This window comes from Cervus canadensis, chromosome 15 (assembly GCF_019320065.1).
Source record: "Cervus canadensis isolate Bull #8, Minnesota chromosome 15, ASM1932006v1, whole genome shotgun sequence".
NCBI lineage: Eukaryota > Metazoa > Chordata > Mammalia > Artiodactyla > Cervidae > Cervus > Cervus canadensis.
The window spans coordinates 57,205,994-57,226,209 of record NC_057400.1 but is presented as its reverse complement, the minus strand read 5'-3'; the positions used below and the strand labels follow the sequence as shown (position 1 = coordinate 57,226,209).

The 20,216-nt window shown below is 38.4% G+C and overlaps 1 protein-coding gene across 6 annotated transcripts in view; it reads left to right on the top strand.

Moving 5' to 3' along the window:
• The window catches only part of SESTD1 (SEC14 and spectrin domain containing 1), a 136,125-nt gene that overhangs the window by 98,540 nt on the left and 17,369 nt on the right, over positions 1-20,216 (top strand). For all 6 annotated transcript variants that reach the window (XM_043487737.1, XM_043487736.1, XM_043487739.1 and 3 more), the window contains 4 exons: positions 10,092-10,214; positions 15,064-15,258; positions 15,779-15,893; positions 17,358-17,517. In XM_043487737.1, coding sequence (XP_043343672.1) covers positions 10,092-10,214; positions 15,064-15,258; positions 15,779-15,893; positions 17,358-17,517 — 593 coding nt within the window. The remainder of the gene's footprint in view (positions 1-10,091; positions 10,215-15,063; positions 15,259-15,778; positions 15,894-17,357; positions 17,518-20,216) is intronic.

Below are 20,216 nucleotides of genomic sequence, written 5' to 3'. Positions count from 1 at the left end.
CATACGGTTTTCTTGCAGCTTGGCTATTTAACTGCTGTTGTGATGCATAGTCATTATGTAAACAAATGTGTTTGGCTGTGCTCCAGTAAAACTTCATAAGAGCAAGTGGGGACTTCCTTGACAGTCCAGTGGTTAAGACTCCAGGCTTCTAGTGCCCAGGGCACCAGTTTGATCCCTGGTCGAGGAAGTAAGATCCTGCATGTCATGGGTGCGGCTAAAATTCAAGGAACTAAGATCCTACATATCATGGATGTGGCCAAAATAAAAAATAAAGAGTAAAATTAGATTATTAAAAAGTAAAAAGAAGTGGCAGGCTAGAATTGTCCTGCAGGCAGTAGTTTGCTGACCCCTGACTAGAGCATTAGGGAATCACGGGGAAGAAGGCTTGAAAGGAAGGAAGGAATTGGATCATGGAAGATCTTGAATTCCAGGCAAAATGATTCAGGCTTTATCTCATGATAACTACATACAAACTGAAGCTTCCTGAGCATGTGTTAATTACATATAACTTTTTCTATGTAGTATATTCAAAAATTAAAGATAGCTTTTATTAAAGTCAGATGAACTTTAGCTAAGTAGCTTGAGAGTAGCTTTGAAAACCATAAAGATGGAATAGCATAGTGGTATAAAGTGCCCTGGTCACCTGTGTCCACACCTTCTTCTGCCACATCCAAGTTGTTTGATCTTGGGAAGGAAGTCTCACTGCCCTAGCCTCCTCCTCAGTAAACTGAGGAAAACAACATCAGTAATAATAATACCTAGTTAATAGGGCTGTTAAAAGAGATTAAGAAGATTTAATTTAATAAGTGTTTAGTGCCTGGCACATAGTGAGTTTTTATTAATAATAGCATTTTCTCACCTATTAAAAGAAAATGAGTATCTATTATACAATACTGTGACATTGTGCCTGGTGGAATGCAATGGTGAGTAAAAACAGGCAAGGTCCCACTCTTTGGTACATGGTTACATAATTACAGAAATAGCTGTAAAATTGCAACCATGCCAAGTCCCAAGGACAGTGAAGGGAGGGAGTTTGAGAAATAAGACAGTATCAGAGATGAAGCATTTCTGACTTGCAAGACTTATTGGATGGTGGTGGTCTCTAGTTAGGGAACTTTGGACAGGGCTTGGGTTTGTGTGCAGATGGGAAAGGGGTGGAAAATCATGAGTTTGACTTTAGACATGTTTAGACATTTCAGGGGACTTTGAGACAGCTAAGAAAAGATATATAAAGGTAGTCCCAAACAGGTCCAGAAATGAGAATTCTGGGCTTGTGTATCATCTGTGTATGAATAGTAATTAAAACATTCATGGGGTGAGTTGCCCAGGAAAGGAGCTGAGAGTAGGTGAGAGGAGGGCTTTTTACCTGAGCTTTGAGGAACTCCAGCATTCAGTGACAAGACAGAGGAGCATATTCCTGAAGGCAGTGAAGGATTGGCCAGAGATGGAGAAGAAAAGTATAAAGAGCTGTGTATTGTGAAAACCCAAAGAAGGAAACATGTCAGGGAAGGAGTTGGGAACCCTCTCAAATGCTGCTGAAAGGCGGAATAAGAGGAAGACTGAACGCATCCACTGAGAATCCATAAGATCCCGGTTGTTGGCGATGGCAGGGCAGGCAGTGGCAGGGCCAGGAGCACGTTGGAGTGAACTCAGGTTTGAGAGTGGAGTGTGGTCGAGGAGACGCTGAGTGTAGAGAACTCATTGAGAATGTTGTCTCCGAAGGAAAGATGAGAAATAGAGCAATGACTAGAAGTGGGAGTGTGTTAATTTGCTAGGTGTGCTGTAATGAAATATTACAAGATAGCGGACTTAACAGAAATTTGTTTTCTCTTTGTTCTAGAGGCTAAAAACCCAAGATCAGGGAGTTAGTAGGGTTGATTCCACCTGAGGACAGGGAGGGAATGATCTGTGCCAGGCCTGTCTCCTTGGCACGTTGTAGCCTTCTTCTCCCGGTTTCCTCACATCATCTTCCCTCTGTACCTGTCTGTGTTTGAACTTTGTCTCCTTTTAAGAACACCAGTCAGATTAGGGCCCACTTTAATAACCTCATTTTAATTTAACCGCCTCTTTAAAGAACCCTGTCTTCAAATAAATATTCGTGATTACATCCTGAAGTACTGGGGCTTAGGACTTCAACTCATTGGTGGAGGGCTCGAGGGCACAGTTCAGCCCCCAGCTGGAATCAAGTGTAGTTTGTTTGTTTGTCTGTTTTTGTAATATGGAAAACTAAGAGGCTTAGTTTGGAGGAGGAAAGTTTCTGTTTGGAGGGAGGAGTTGAATATGCTAGAGAGAAAGAATAATTAATACTCTCAAGTTTGTGACAAGGTGGAAGTGAATGGACTCCAAAGCAGAACTGAAAGGATTAGCTTTAGAATGGAAGAGAGACAACTCTATTGTAACAGCAGGGAAGTGGGTGGGATGAATTCAGAGTTACTTCTGTGTATGTCAGGCATTAAAAAGATGACTGAGTTCCTGAGTGATGAGGTGTTTTTTGTAAGGTAAGAGAAAACGCGATCTACTTTGTGGTAGAGGTTTGGAGGCAGGGCAGGGGTGGAAAGAACAGTGGTTAAAGATGATTAGAGGTTTAAATGGAGTGGGAATAATTCAGATTTTTTTTTTTTTGAGATTGTAAGAGTGAAATTACCATGCATGTATAGATGTGTTTTTAGATAGTGTTGGCCTTAATTTTAGGGTGGAAACTTTCTGGCCTATTCCTGTCTGTTAACATGCAGGCACCGGAGGATGTGGGTGATGGGATTCCTCCAGCATTTGTGCTTTGCTCTGTGGGATCAGGAGTAAAGGTGTTAGTGCATTTTTAAAATAATGGGCCAACTCAAATGGATACAGAGTAAAACTAGAGAAAAGAGATGAGGATTCTTAAAATGATGGTGATGATGGCAATGAGTTTATCGTTAAAAACAACCTCGTTTCAATTCCATTTTCTTTATGAGAATTACATGTAAATTCGAAAATTAATATTCACCACGGGATGTTTTCTATACTTTGTTTTTCACAGGTCACATTTTAGGGAAAGATCTATTTTTCTTACCAAAATGATTACTTAAGTTTAGCTATTTAGTAACATATCATGTCAGCACACACAGTATAAACTACCATCTTCAACCTTGCAAATTTGGGGGAAATGAAATTTCTTGCTTATGTAAAACTAATCATAAAGTTGACTACCTCTGCTTATGTAGAATTAATGAAAGTGAAAATTTTCCAGATTTCTTTTTTCAGTGACTTATCAATGAAAACAGAACATAATGAAAAAGAAACCAACAGCTCTAATAGATGAACTATATGATAAGTAGTAACCATTGCAGTTATCCATCACTTATTCTCCACAGTTCAGATTGGTAGCATTAGGCTTCATATGGAATGCAGAAGTACTCTGTGTTGCTGCCACTACATTTTAAAATAAGATTTCACATGCTTCTGGATAAGAGGTGATACCACATCACTGAAATAAGCTATTGTTATTCTGATTGTTTATTATGGCAGTAATTTTGACTAGCATTGCAGATATTTCTAGAATCATCTGTGTGATTTTCTTCCTTTGTAAAAAGGAACCGTAGATGCAAATAGGATGCACTCTCAGTTGCATAAGTATGCAGCTGGAGGCTGTGATCCCAGTTCTCCATATTCTTTCTTCTGGCCAGATGCTTCACATTTGCTTGCTATGCTCTCCTGCCTGGTTTGACCTCATATACGTCTAGAAATTCTCTCATGTAGTTTTTGGAAGTCAGCCTGGCCGGGAATAAATGTTAGATAGTCACATACATTTTTGGCCTCTTCAGATCCTATCATGGTGGATTTTAAGAGCACATCTCCAAGGTTATACTTTGCATATAAACGTAACCATTTGAGAGGTCACATTGATAAGGATTATGCATGAAACTGTGTTTGCTTTAATATTCGTATGGACTGAGCAATAAGTCCTGATTGAAATTAAGTTTTATAACCCATTTTGGCAAACCACCATCATTAATGCATTTACATACACTTGTTTACTGGGGCATCAACCTCAATTTGCATCATTTTTATTAGAAATAGTCATACATTTGTGGTGTGCCTGTTACTGATGGTGCATTCTAAGGGAAATTACTTTCAGCATACGTTAAAACTATATGCACATGTGACTGTATAACTGAGTTTGTGTGTGTGTGCATGCCAAAGAGATGTCTTTGCTGTTCTTAAAGTTTATTTTTAAATTTATGGCCCTTTGAAAGTTCTCTGCTAATGAGTTGTTTTTCTCCAGTTACCATGATTTGTAATAACCGCTTCTTTTGTTTCTAGAGTTTACATGTTTTCTACAGTCTTAAAGTTTAAATGTTTAAATAATATTGTCTTAGGTTTTTAAAAATAATGTACATTTTAACATTAGTTAAAATTTTTGAGTTATTTTCATTCCATCCTTATTTTTAGAATTTAGACATTTTCAGTGAAATAATTTCTCACTTGTTTAAAATACTTAAATGCTACTATATAGCTTTTATATTCATAATACATCGTAATAAATGAGAAGCAGATGAATCCCCCCCCAGGTGAATGGAAACTTGTTTCAAAGTGTTTACATGCACTTACTTAAAACACTTAAATGCTCCTACTTAAAACTGTCTCTCTCTTAGATTGATTTGTTTAGGGGGAGGGTCTGTGGAGAGTCTTCACTGCTGCACTCCATCTCCCTCTTGTTGCAGGGACGACAGCTGCTCTTGGTTGTCGTGTGTGAGCTTCTCATCGCAGTGGCTTCTCTTGGTGCAGGGTCCAAGGTCTGGTGCACTGGCTTCAGGAGTTGCAGTGTGTGAGCTCAGCAGGTGCGGCTCACAGGCTCTAGAGTGTGGCGTTAGCAGTTGTGGTGCTCAGGCTTAGTAGTTTTGCGGCATGTGGAGTCTTCCCGCACCAGGGATCGAACTGGTGTCCCTTGCGTTGCAAGGCAGATTTTTAACCCCTGAACCACCAAGGAAGCCCAAAACTCTCTTCTTCTTTCCATTTTTTAAAAGCATAGAATAAAACAGTTAGTTCAGGGATTTGCTTAAGAAATACATGGATTTTATTGTAAAAATGTAGATATGAGACAAAGTTTATAAAGAGTGATAAACAGAAGGAGCTTTTTCCTTCAGAACAAGTGAGAAAAGCAAAGAGACTAACAACTGTCCATACCATCCTCTGTGCCCAAATATCTGACATAGTGACTATAATCGTGACAACAGTTTGTGCAGTAGGAAGCATTGACGCATCTTAAATGTGATGGAGCAGAGTCTTTGGCCGCCTCCAGGCAGAGCCAGAATTCAGATTTCAGAGTCATGTTAGTGCTTTCTCTAGACCGAACTGCTTATCTGTCTCTTGTGAAAGAGTGATACTTTGCACAGGCTGGTGGACACAAACAGGAGCCTAGTACCCTGCCCCTTCAAAAACAGCTCATACAAAAGAATAAAGCAGAAAATGTGGAGATGTTGAGGAACATTGTATTCTAAAGAGCATCTGCTGCTAGGGGTTTGCAGATGAATTTAGGACTCTGAAAGCATGAATTTAACAAAGAAAATCATAGCAGTGAGGTTACTCCAGTGAGTCGAAAATAATACTTAAACTTTTTTTGTTTTTGCTCCCTAGTAGTAAAACCTTGTAGAAAAGGTAGAAGCTACGAATATATTAATATTTAAGATACTAGGACAAAAAAGGGGACAAAAAAGATAAATCCCGAAAGAATGGCATATTATTCGTAAGCAAACATTCACTATTTATTTATTCTAATATTTAGAAACATACCTGAAGAGATTTCTGTTTTAAACTTGGTAGAAGTATTTTAAAAGCAGTAGTCAGCTATGTAGAGTGCAAAACCAGAAACAGAAAGCCTGGTTGGGAGGCTACCACAGGGATCTCTGTAAGGCCTGAAGCAGGCTTAGATGCAGTTTTATTTTGAAAGTCAAAACAACAGGATTCTAAGGGTATCAGATATGCAGGACGTAAGAGAAAAAAAAAAGGAGCCAAAAATGACTCTGAGGGATTTTGGCTTGAGAATATTGCTCCAAATTATAACTTTAAAATGTGTAATTTGTAATAATGCTTTTTAAAGTATTCTTATTATGTAGGAAGTTTCAAAATTAAAAAGAAATAACAATAGTAATCACAAGAATGTTGTTTTTATTTGGATCAACAGTGTAAGTTCAGACAAATCAGAAGCATCCAGGCCCTTGGAAATGAAAAACAACTCTATTTAAAAAATAGATCAAAAGAAAAATAAACAGTTCAGTAGAAAACGTAAGACCAAAATCATCAGCATGAGATGAATCTTGAAAGGTGAAAAAGAAGTCAGGAAGAGAAGGGGCTGAGAGATTTCAGGCAGCAGGACAGCCCATATTAAAGCAAGGCTAGTGAGAGAGCGTGGCAGCCTTGAGGAGCCCTGAATGTACAGGGTGGGCTCGGTTAAGGAGGAAATGGTGATGCATAGACCAGGGCCCGCTATCCACGGCATCATATGACGTCGTATGCCACGCCAGCTAGCCACACTGCATCCCAAATGCCGCACAGAACCACACCGGGGGAGAGATTTCACCAAAGATGAGCATTCAGTCTACATGGAAAGGTTTTTATTTAGTATGTTCTGCTTTTCCCCTCTGGTTATTAACAAACAGTAAGTCTTACTCTTTTTTTTTTTTTTTTCTTTTTAGCCAATCTATGTTAGAAAATATAAAATCAAAAAGTAAATCACATCTGCTTTGTTTCCAGAAAACTTTCCCCTAATTTCAGTCAACTTTGTATCATACACCTAGGAACTCACCAACATTCTTATGCTCTAACTAGTTTTTTTCTTAGTTACTGTCTCTAACCCACTTTTGTAATAAACATAAATGATTTCAAATTAAATGTAATCATTGCTACATTGTTTTGCTTGACTATTTACCCATCTCATCTCTTCCATTAAGGTTGAAGTAGGCTGAGGGCAAGAACCCCATTACAAGAGTTTTTTGGAAATGACAAAAAATATGTTGGTTGTCAGATACTATTTCTCCCAGAGCTCCTGTGTAGGTGTTTCTCAATAAATTGCACTAAGACTCTCAGAAAATAAAAATTATAAACAAATTAAAGCAATAATATACATATGTTGTGAAGGTTTATTTTCAGTTGACTTTCATGACTTGAATGTCTCACACAGAAAGAAGTGTTTTAGAGAGTAATTTTATAACATATATTAGCCATTAACATTACAAGATCATTGGACCCAGGATGTCATTGAAAACGTTTTCTAAGAAAACAATAGAGGATTGGAGAAAAATTCTATTGCATAACTGATGTATAATAATCATGTTTAAATTACTCAGATGCTCAACAATAGGGAACCGGAGCTGTGAAAACAGGTATAATAGTTACTTGACGTAGGACGTTACCTACTTAGCTTTTAGTGGTGTTGGTTTATTGGATGGTTTGGTTGGACAGATGAGAGAGCAAGAGGGTGAGGCAGGCAAGGAGGTTGGCCTTCTTAAGAGGTTTAGAACCACTGAAAATTATAACAACTATAGCCACGTGGAAAGTGAAAAGCCCAAGAGAGAAATTACTTGTATTCTGTGAGAATCGACTATAGCACTTAAATCTGGAGTAACATATGAAAATTAAATGCATGTGAAAAATTAATGAAGGGAAATACACATGATTATTCCTTAGGTTGGGGTTATTGTTATTGTTAAGTCACTCAGTCGTGTCTGACTCTTTGCAATCCCATGGACTGCAGCACACCAGGCTTCCCTGTCCTTCACTATATTCTGGAGTTTGTGAAAACTCATGTCCATTGAGTTGGTGATGCCATCCGACCATCTCATCCTCTTCTCTTCCTGCCTTCAATCTTTCCCAGCATCAGGGTCTTTTCCAGTGAGTCAACTCTTCACATCAGGTGGCCACAGTATTGGAGCTTCAGCATCAGTCCTTCCAATGAATATTCAGGACTAATTTCCTTTAGGATTGACTGGTTTGATCTCCATGCTGTCCAGGGGACTCTCAAGAGTCTTCTCCAGGACCACAGTTCAAAAGCATTAATTCTTCGGCACTCGGCCTTCTTTATGGTCCAACTCTCACATCTGACTGCTGGAAAAAGCATAGCTTTAACTGTATGGGCCTTTGTGGGCAAAGTGATGTCTCTGTCTAGGTGTGTCACAGCTTTTCTTGCAAGGAACAAATGTCTTTTAATTTCATGGCTTCAGTCACCATCCTCAATGATTTTGGAGTCCCAAGAAAATAGTCTGTTACTGTTTCCATTTTTCTCCATCTGTTTATCATGAAGCGATGGTACCAGATGCCATGATCATAGTTCTCTGAATGTTGAGTTTTAAGCCAGCTTTTTCACTCTCCTCTTTCACCTTCATCAAGAGTCTCTTTAGTTCCTCTTCGTGTTCTGCCGCAAGGGTGGTGTCATCTGCATATCTGAGGTTATTGATATTTCTCCCAGCAATCTTGATTTCAACTTGAACTTCATCTAGCCTGGCATTTCACATGGTGTACTCTGCATGTAAGTTAAATAAGTAGGGTGACAATATACAGCCTTGACGTAATCCTTTCCCAATTTTGAACCAGTCCGTTGTTCCATGTCTGGTTCTGACTGTTGCTTCTTGACCTGTATACAGGTTTCTCAGGAGGCAGGTATGATGCGGTGGTTTTATATAATTATTAAAACTACATAAATTCTTAGATTTTAAAGTGAATATATATTAACCTGGTAGTAGCTATGGAATGCACTATGGGTCTGTGATAAGATGAGCCTGTCTCACTGAATCTCTAGTATTACTTTGCTGTGTGTGTGTGAGTGTGTATGTGCGTGCATGTGTGCATGCCTGCTTAGTCTCTTAAGCATGTTTGACTCTTTGCAGAGACATCCTTATTCATTTCTGGGGAGCTATGCTAAGTTAAGATTTAGGGCATAACCATATATCTGTCGTTGAATTTCTGTTTTGAATTTAGCCTACTAAGTAATGATTCAGCTTGGTCCAGCTGGGTACTATTTTTTTCTGTTAGAATTACTTCACTGTGTCTATGTAGTTTTAGAGTATATATGTTTGTGGGTGGAGTAAGCAAACCCATTTTTCTTCTGCATGTGAATTTTATCTTCTTCTGAGTGAGATTTTGATCTTTAACTGCCTAGCTCTATTGTCTTGAAAATGTGATGAAAATTACAATGTCAGCTGTGTTATTATGCCAGCAACACTGATTGTAATAAAAATTATTCTGGCTCTGGATTGGAAGAACTGTTAATAACTTGGTGGAAGGCATGACTTTGCACATCTTTGAGCTCAGTGACTTTTACAGTGGGCATGACACTTGTGTGGTGTGAGGTTTTAATAGAGTGTCTCCCATATCTATACCATTTGGATCCCATCTCCTGAACTGATGGACTGCTTCAGGGACTTAGCAAAAGAGAAACACCCAATGCTGCTCTTTTGGCAAACTGTAGTCCCCTCCCTACATCTTTCTGAGTAGACCTGGTGCCAATGCGCCTTCAGATGGTCTTTCAGACCCCTCGAGCGTATTGCAACAGTATAATTCTAATGTTTTTAATTTTCAAAGTGAGAGAAATAATATTTTATCTCTATATCAGTTAATTCACTCTGTTTTTTCGATACTTTGGAAAGAACTCTAGATGATGAGTCAAGACATGTGACTCTTAGTTACTAAATAAGGAGTTCTGTTACCTTGAACAAGTCACTTAATCTTTCTGAAACTCAGTTTTCTTGTTAGATAAAAAAATTTCACAAATGTCATTTTTGATGCCCTTTCCAATTTTAAATCCTGTAGTTCTCTGATTTTCTTATCATCGTAAGTTAGTTTTTAATCCTATCTTATGGGAGCATCCCAGATTTTTTTTTTAACCTAGCAGATAATCAGATAGCTGAAAGCCTAAGATGTTCTAGTGTATATTTTATCAAATTTAAGTTTGGGAAAGTTGTCATATTATAGCTGTATAGTTCCAAAAGAAGCATTTACTATATACAATAAAATACAATGTTCAATAAAATAGAATTTAAAGAATTTAAAGTAAAAACACCTGAGGAACCTTGGAAAAGTTTTTGATTATTTTAAAATTTCGTCTTAACTTCCATTCATAGGTTGTGAACTGGCTTGAAGGGCCTGGATCAGAGCAGCTGAGAGCCCAGTGGGGAATTGGAGACTCCATCCGGGCGTCCCAGGCCCTGCAGCAGAAGCATGAAGAGATCGAGAGCCAGCACAGTGTGAGTGGCTCTTCCCTCTGCGAGTCGCAGCGCCGTCGTCAATGATAATTTATAGCATGTGTGGTTCCGAGTGACAGGTTGCTATAGACTGTCGTACAGTACAGTGTGGTTATCAAGTACATTGATAGCACTTGACCACTCTGTACATATTCGTCACATGTTTGGTTTTGGTTTTCAGTTTAGAAACACAATTCATGTGAAATTTTAAAAACTACAGTAACAGAAGAAAGAGTGATAGTACATAAATAGAACCTTCATCTGTAGTCTTGAATTTTAAAAGTATTATCTCAGGAACAGGAGCTGTAAGTTAAATACGAATCATTGAACATTTTTTTCATCAGAATAAAAGGAAAAAGATCATGTTGGAACCTATGAAATGCATAAAATAGTTCCATTCAGTTCAGTCACTCAGTCGTGTCCGACTCTTTGCGACCCCATGAACCGCAGCACGCCAGGCCTCACTGTCCATCACCAACTCCCGGAGTTCACCCAAACCCATGTCCATCGAGTTGGTGATGCCATCCAGCCATCTCATCCTCTGTTGTCCCCTTCTCCTCTTGCCCTCCATCTTTCCCAGCATCAGGGTCTTTTCAAATGAGTCAACTCCTCGCATGAGGTGGCCAAAGTATTGGAGTTTCATCTTCAGCATCAGTCCTTCCAGTGAATATTCAGGACTCATTTTCTTTAGGATTGACTGGTTGGATTGACTGATTGACTCCTTGCAGTCCAAGGGACTCTCAAGAGTCTTCTCCAACACCACAGTTCAAAAGCATCAATTCTTCGGCGCTCAGCTTTCTTTATAGTCCAACTCTCACATCCATATTTGACCACTGGAAAAACCATAGCCTTGACTGGACGGATCTTTGTTGACAAAGTAATGTCTCTGCTTTTTAATATGCTGTGTAGGTTGGTCATAGCTTTCCTTCCAAGGAGTAAGCGTCTTTTAACTGGCTGCAGTCACCATCTGCAGTGATTTTGGAGCCCCCCAAAAATAAAGTCAGCCACTGTTTTCAGTTTCCCCATCTATTTGCCATGAAGTGATGGGACCGGATGCCATGATCTTAGTTTCCTGAATGCTGAGTTTTAAGTCAACTTTTTCACTCTCCTCTTTCACTTTCATCAAGAGGCTCTTTAGTTCTTCACTTTCTGCCATAAGAGTGGTGTCATCTGCAAATATTTAGATTTTTCAATTATAGAATTTTATTTTTAGGTCACTTTCATGTACTAACTAGGAACATTGCAAAGACAATATATATACTGTGGGCCTTTCCATATCCACAGGTTCCACATACATCTAAGGAGTCAACCAACCAGAGATTGAAAATACTAAGGAAAAAAAAAAACCTTAGTTATAAAAAGCAACACTTGAATTGCAGTGTTTTAACCAATAGGTGGCACTGCGTTGTCACCTTGAGAACAGGTTGTCTGATGCAAGATGCAACATTAGCTTATGATGCTTAAGATGTTCTAGTATTAAAATTTTTCTTTTCTTTTGGTAAATAAAAGTCAACACTTTAAAACACATATTGGAATTGTTCAGGTCTTATGAAACTGACAGATTTCTAGTATCTTGATTACTTAATACAGGTAGAATTTGGAGAAACTTTTAATATGCCATTTTGGGTTAAAGCAATCTGTTAAATACTAAATTTTAGATTCTTTATAAAAGCATAATTCAGAAATAAAGCTAAAACAATCCCAAATCAATAAGGATTTTCAATACTAATATATGGAAAATTAAAGTCCTACTAATATGTAGTTCTTTATCAAGGAGTGTCAATAAGAAGTTTTCTTGATTTTTGAATACTAGGTAAGCACGACAGAAAATATTGAAGTGTATGGAAATGAGTGTATGATAATAAGGATGCAAAATAAAGTTTAAAGTATTTTAGTCCAATCATAAACCTTATTTTAGCTTTTAATCCTGGTGATTGCCTCTCTTCTAGTATGTGAAAACCCAGGATGTTTCTTACCTACTGTCTTAATCCAAATCCCATATCTTGGTGGTGGTGTGTTTTTGTTTTTGTTTCACATATGTATGTGTTTGGGGGTGGAAGGGCTATGAAATAATCATTTTCTATGCAGGTAAATGTTTTTGAAAGGTAGACCATAGAATGACCATAACTGAACTGAATATAGCCTGTTCACCTAAGGTTCTATAAATTTTACATTCCCTTATTTTCTAGGAAGGAGCATTTTGAATAAAATATATGTGTGTGACACACACACACACACACACATATATATATTTATATGTGTGTTTATATATATGTATACATAGTTATTTCTCTGTATCCATGGGTGCTACATTCTCAGATATGGAGAGCCAAGTATGAGACTTAAGCATCCATAGATTTTGGAATCCCTGCACCAATCCCCCACAGATACAAGGGACAGCAGTATGGAGCAGGTTTTCTCAATGTTGGCATTATTGATTTATTTATTGATAAATCTTTGTTGCTTTGCCCTTCCTGCCAAAATAATGAAGGAACTATGCCTGATTCTAAGACCAACCACTCCACTATACTCTATAGACTGTGTTACCTGTGCAAGGCTTTGCTATTGCAATTATCTTCTCTCTTTTCAACTGGATTATTTCCACCGGTGTACAAATACTGTATTTTACATTAAAAACAAAATATATGCTCAAGATATGTGCATTTTAATATAAATTTATATATATAATAAATAATATATAAATTAATATAAATTGGCTATACTCTATCTTCTCATTTCCTCTTCTTTTTTTAATTGACTCTGATCAGGGTTTATGTCCTTCCCACTCTTATCAGAATTTCAGTCCTTATCTTATTGGACCTTTCAGTAAATTTTAATAAAGGTGACCACTTCTCCCTCGTTTTTTACTTCATTCCTGAAACACACAGGTCCTTTTTGGCCTCTTCTGCTCAATCTCTTTCCTCTCATTGCCCTCTGAATTTAGGAGTGACCCAGGATTCAGCTTTCCAAAGGCTCTTTTCTTCTAAACCAATACTCTTTGTGTTTGGATAATTTCATCTAGTCCCATGCCTTTAAATCACATCCGTTAGCTAATACTTTGCAAATTAGTATCTTCAGCCTTGACCTATACCCAACTGCTAACAGTTTCATATCTTGAAACTTTACCAAATTCTTTGATGAGCTCTAGTAGTTTTCTGATGGTGTCTTTAGGATATTCTGTGTTGAGTATCATGTCATCTGCAAAACATGACACTTTTACTACTTCTTTTCCAATTTGGATTCCTTTTATTTATTTTTCTTCTCTGATTGCTATGGCTAGGACTTCCAAAATTTTGCTGAATAAGAGCAGTGAGAATGAGCATCCTTGTCTTGTCCTTGATCTTAGAGGAAATGCTTTAAGCTTTTCACCATTGAATATGATGTTAACTCTTTGATTTTCCTTTGTGGTCTTTATTATGTTGAGGTTTGTCCCCTCTATGCCTAGTTCCTGGAAAGGCTTTTTTTTTTTTTTTATCATAAATGGATATTGAATTTTGTCAAAAGAATTTTCTGCATCGAGATGATCATATGGTTTTTATTTTGTAATTTGTTGATGTGATGTATCAAACTGTTTGAATTGTGGATACTGAAAAATCCTTGCATCCCTGGGATAAATGCCACTTGATCACAGTGTACAGTCTGCTTAAAGTATTGGATTTGGCTTGCTAGTAATTTGTTGAGGGTTTTCTGTTTTTTGGGGTTTTTTTTTTTTTTTTGCTTTCAAAAGTAGAAGGTCTTTAAAATTTTTTTTATTGTACTTGATTTACAATGTTGTGTTCGTTTCTGCTGTAAAACAAATTGAATCAGTTACACATATACATATATCTACACTTTTTAAGTTTATTTTCCCATATAGGCCATTATAGAGTGTTGAGTAGAGTTTCTGGAAAATTTTTCTCATAAATGGATGCTGAATTTTATCAAAAGGTTTTTCTGCATCTGTTCTTCATTTTTGACAGGTGAATCTGATGGAGGAAACAGAGTGTGGCATGAGCATAGGTTGTGCCCTGGGAGGTGTTATAGCCTCTGACAAAGTGTAGAAGTGAGGACATGAGGCTCTTGAGTGCTAGACAGTAGAATATGCTGAGGTCGGTGGATTGGTGAACCTCACAGGGCTGCAGGAGCCGGCGTACCAAAGGATGTGAACTGGAGAGTCAGTAACTGGGGGTCAGAGAGTGGGATTCCTGAAGTTAAGATATGGGGGCTGTACAGTAGTACATGATATTAATAACAGATTTTGTGTCTGTTGGAGTAGGTAGCTGAGGTGTAGGTGAGGGCAGGATAGATGGCAGTGAGGGAGGGAGCCGAGGAACTGAGTTGAGTGTTGGCCGGATGTCTGCACAGTGGGAGTCAGGAAGAAGGCTGACACGGAGGGGAAGGCCGAGTAGTCTACCAGCTGAGATGAGGGCACGCAGCAGGAAAGGTTGGCAGGATGGAGTCCAACAACACGCACTTCACAGGAGATGTGCTTTGAGAGAAGGATGGAAGAAATGGTTTGGAAATCAGAGTGAGGAGTGAGGCAGCCCTCTCCCTCACCTCCAGGCTTGTGGTCGGTCACCTGGACGCAGCAGCAGCAGAGCAGCAGGCTCACTGCTCTCTCTGAGGGTGATGGGTTTCACAGAGAACAGGAAAGAGAGGGGAACATTTAGAGGCCAGCCATGAGGAGATAGACTTTGCTGTTGGCAGGAGTTACTCCAGGGATCTCAGTGAAAGGATTTGAACCCTGGGACTTTTTGTCCTCAAATTATTTTGGTTTAAAAAAAATCTCATGTATGTTACTTAGTATATCTGGAGATACTGTAAAATGTAGTGTGTTCTTCAGGAGCTAATTTGGTCCTTGTCTCTATTACAGGAATGGTTTGCAGTTTATGTGGAGCTTAATCAGCAGATTGCAGCACTCTTAAATGCTGGGGATGAAGAAGATCTTGTGGAACTGAAGTCGCTTCAGCAACAACTTAGTGATGTTTGTTATCGACAGGCCAGTCAGCTGGAATTTAGGCAGAATCTGCTACAAGCAGCTCTTGAATTTCATGGTGTTGCCCAAGATGTAAGTGACTACTCTGATTGCTTTTCTTTGCTTCAGATTATCTGAGTACTTATCTGCACATCATTTTTGCAGGTTTGCATGTCTCTTAACTATTTTTCTGGAACAGTAAAATTTACTGGTGGGGGAAACAAGATAGATTTTTTAATTTTTTTTTTAATTTTATGTTACATTATTCTGCATGCAGCTAAACTTTTTTTTGTCTAAATAGTGTCCCAGTGTAATTGATAGATTTCGTTTGGATAGTTTTTCAATGTTCATGTTTTATAACATAGATTGAAATGAAAGTTTCAATACTTTTCTGCATTCTGCTGACCTGGACATACTGTCTTCCTGGTGCATGCATCTCTGTGTTCTGTCTTTCAGATAACGTGTATTCTAATTATGTGTCCTTGTCTTTTAACAGCAGAGTCTTTTTCGAGTATAATCGTGGTAACTTCATTAGATATAAGCCTCATTAATCATTAAACACTGTAGATGCTGATTATATCAGGGTTATCTCTTTGGTGTCCCTCTGCTTTAGTTGTCTCAGCAGTTGGATGGCTTATTAGGGATGTTGTGCGTAGATGTAGCACCAGCTGATGGAGCATCGATTCAGCAAACTTTAAAACTGCTTGAAGAGAAGCTGAAAAGTGTTGGTAAGCAGATTTTAAAAATGCTGAAACATAAGGGTTCTTTTTTTAAAAATATCATTACCATGGTTAGACTAGTCAACTTCTACTGATCTAATTATAATCATTTACAGGGAACACAGGAAAAATTAGTGTAAAAAGTTTTTACGCCCTTACAGGGTGTAGCTTATGCTACAGATCTTACCTTTCATTGGTGGTCCGTCACCCTTCTTCACAAGGCCTTCGGCCTTTCCTGTTTTCCCAGCGGAATCTACAAGTGCCATGCCTCGCATACTCTCTGAACAGTTATCTGTGGTGCATGCGTAACCCGGAGTTAGCTGTGCACTGTTCTGTGGTAAACCCTGTGTGCCCCACACTGTGTTTTATGCAATGATTTTTGTTGTTGCTATATCCTAACCTTGTGAAAAGAAGAGTTGGTTTGGTTCTGTGCATTTGTTTCTCCAAACTGGGAATGTTGCCAAGGTTACCTACTCTCCAAGGAGAGGATGGTTCAGTTTTATTAAGCTAGTACCCTTACTTGACACCATAGCCTTTTGACTTTTACTACAAGTAGAAAATACAGAAAGTTTTCCTAGGTCATGACCAGGAGAAGTGAATAGTGGCTGTGAACATGGGGATGGAGGGTGTGTGTACCGAGTGGGACATTGGGCAAAGGAAAATGGAGGAGAGGAAGCAGAAACTTGAGGCAGTGATTTAGTGGAAAATGGTGACATGTGATTGAACCAATTTAATCAATTTTGAAAAGGACTTGAGGGAATGGGTTTGAAAAATCATGTTTGTATTGGCATTTTACTTGCTTATAGTCTTTGTTATTTTAATGGATGATGTAACTAATTACATGTTTAGTATCTAATTTGCCAAATGAAATTTATTTCAAAAATGTCAAGTTTTCTGAGCGATATTTTTCCTTTAATAATGCTAAAGGAATTCCAATATACATACCTAATTTAAAGTCTTATAAATACATCCTAAGTGTTGCTTCTTACTGAGTATAAGCTGACAGCACCTATATTCAAAATGCTGTGTCTTTTCACAGTGAGAACACAGTGCTTGACTGTCTTAATGTCTTGTGGCTCTAATATATTTTTTGAACAAAGCATTTGCCTTCTCCTGTGTTCTCAAAATTGAACTATGTAAAAACAGAAGGGAAAAAAATTGAAAATCTTACTCATCAAGAGAGGAATTCTCACACTTTCTACTTGCAGTTTTGAAAAGTGATTAGTTATCTACAGAAGTTCACCTTTTAGAAATTCTCTTTAGGGAGAATTTGAATGAGAGGGAGCTCCAATTTGAGCCACATTTAAATAGGTTTTATTGATTGAAATATTCGGAGGGCTCCAGACCAAAGTAGTTTTAATGTACAAAGCTGTTATCCTTGCAATCCAAGTACAATATCTGCTGAGAAGATTTAATTAAGGGAGGGAAAGCTTCTCTTGTTTAAGAGATTAAATCTGGCAACTTTTGTTTTAGATGTAGGATTGCAAGGTTTGCGTGAAAAAGGTCAAGGTCTTCTGGATCAGATCTCCAATCAGGCATCCTGGGCCTATGGAAAGGATGTAACCATTGAAAACAAGGAAAATGTGGACCACATACAAGGAGTGATGGAAGACATGCAGCTTAGGAAACAAAGGCAAAGTTTGACTGTTCTTGTTAATTTTTGCTGAGACAACATAATATTAATTAAAATGAAAAGTGATTATTTTCCATACAAAGTAGAAATTCTTACCTGTTACATAGTAGGCATGTAGTAAGTTTTTGGTAAATGTAGTGATTATCGTGTATAATTGTACTAACAAGTAATGGCAATTCGTTCATATAATGTGTACCTTTTGCCTTTTTACTCAGTGATAAAAATTTCATTTCCATTTAAGTGGACCATATTCTTTATCCCCAGTATAGCCTGTGACTCATCTGTCTTTTAGGACCCTGGAGAATCTGACATTTCCATTTCATTTAGTTTAGAGTTGCTATTAAATTTATCATACGTTGATCTGTTTCTTCATCTAAACCTCACACAAATTGTCACTCATCCATTGTTCTCATATTTGCTGTAGAAGGATTAGATAGTAAATTCTGGGTAATGTTTAGTTTCATTTGTTATATGGCAGAACTAGAAATTTAAAGAGTTCTTTGAAAACTCAACTTGCAATAGCAATTGCAGAATATTGCAAAATAAAGGATTAAATTAATAGATGCTAGTACATACAGGCTAGCATGGTTGTATGAAATTTTTGTACACTTAGAAATTTCAAGGGCATCAATAAAACCTCACAGAAACTTCCCTCTGCATCACAGACAAAACAGTCATTAGATAGAAATTCCTTCTATCCTCGTATCTGCAAACTTATCCATTTCATTATTTTCATCAGAAGGATGAAAAAGCTTTGCTCTTATCGAAACTGTGTATCCCCATGTCTCCTCACTCAGTCAGTTCCTGCTCTCTCCTCTAATCCCTGCCTTTCATTCAGATACTTTGTTATTGTTCAGTCCCCAGTCATCTCCAACTCTGCAACCCCATGGACTGCAGCATGCCAGGCTTCCCTGTCCTTCACCATCTCCCAGAGCTTGCTCAAACTCATGTCCATTGAATTGGTGATGCCATCCAACCATCTTGTCCTCTGTCATCCCCTTCTCCTTCTATCTTTCCCAGCATCAGGGTCTTTTCCGGTGAGTTGGCTCTTAGAGTCAGGTGGCCAAAGTATTGGAGTTTCAGCTTCAACATCAGTCCTTCAATGAATATTCATGATTGAGTTCCTTTTAAGATTGACTGGTTTGATCTCCTTGCTTTGTCCAAGGGACTCTGAAGAGACTACTCCAACAGCATCAATTCTTGGGCACTCAGCTTTCCTTATGGTCCAACTCTCACATTCATACATGACTAGTGGAAACACCAGAGCTTTGACTATATGGACCTTTGTGGGCAAAGTCATGTCTCTGCTTTTTAATATAATGTCTAGGTTTGTCATAGCTTTTCTTCCAAGGAGCAAGTATCTTTTGATTTCATGGCTAGTCTACGGCCATACCACCCTGAACGCGCCCGATCTCGTCTGATTTCATGGCTACAGTCACCATCTAGAGTGATTTTGGAGCCCAAGAAAATAAAGTCTGCAACTGTTTCCATTGTTTCTCCATCTTTTTGCCATGAAGTGATGGGACCAGATGCCATGACCTTCATTTTTTGAATGTTGAGTTTTAAGCCAGCTTTTTAACTCCTTTTTTACCTTCATCAAGAGGCTCTTTGGTTTCTCTTTGCTTTCTGCCACAAGGGTGGTGCCATCTGCATATTTGAGGTTATTAATATTTATCCCGGCAATCTGGATTCCAGCTTGTGCTTCATCCAGCCTGACATTTTGCATGATGTACTCTGCATATAAATTAAGTAATCAGGGTGACAGTATACAGCCTTGACACACTCCTTTTCCAATTTTAAACCAGTCCGTTGTTCGGTATTTGGCTCTAATTGTTGCTTCTTGACCTGCATACAGGTTTCTCAGGAGACAGGTAAGGTGGTCTGGCACTCACTCTAAGAATTTTCCACAGTTTGTTGTGATGCACACAGTAAAGGCTGTAGCGTAGTCAGTGAAGCAGAAGATTTTTTTCTATTGCTTTTTCTATGATCCAGTGGATGTTGGCAGTTTGATCTCTGATTCCTCTGCCTTTTCTAAATCCAGCTTGTACATCTGAAAGTTCTTGGTTCATGTACTGTTGAAGTTTTGCTTGGAGGGCTTTGAGCATGACCTTGCTCGCATGTGAAATGAGTGCAATTGTGTGGTAGTTTGAACATTCTTTGGCATTGCCCTTCTTTGGGATTTGAATGAAAACTGACCTCTTCCAATCCTGTGGCCACTGCTGAGTTTTCCAAATTTGCTGGCATATTGAGTGCAGCAATTTTGTAGCATCATCTTTTAGGATTTGGAATAGTTCAGCTGGAATTCCATCACTTCTGCTAGCTTTGTTCATAGTGATGCTTGCTAAGACCCATTTGACTTCACACTCCAGGATGCCTGGCTCTAGGTGAGTGATCACACCATTGTCTTTATCTGGGTCATAAAGATCTTTTTTGTATAGTTCTTCTGTGTATTCTGGCCACCGCTTCTTAATACCTCTGCTTAGTTAGGTCCGTATCGTTTCTGTCCTTTCTGGTGCTCATCTTTGTGTGAAATTACCACCTCCTCTTCAAACCTTTCTTTCTCTCCCTTGAGCTCTCCTTCTTGACAGCTGTCATTGAAGATCTAATCTGCATTCATACTTCCTCACTGTCTCCAGTTTACTTTTCAGCTCTTCTTTGTCTGACCTCTCTCCTCACCATTTCACTGAACTTGCTCTTAC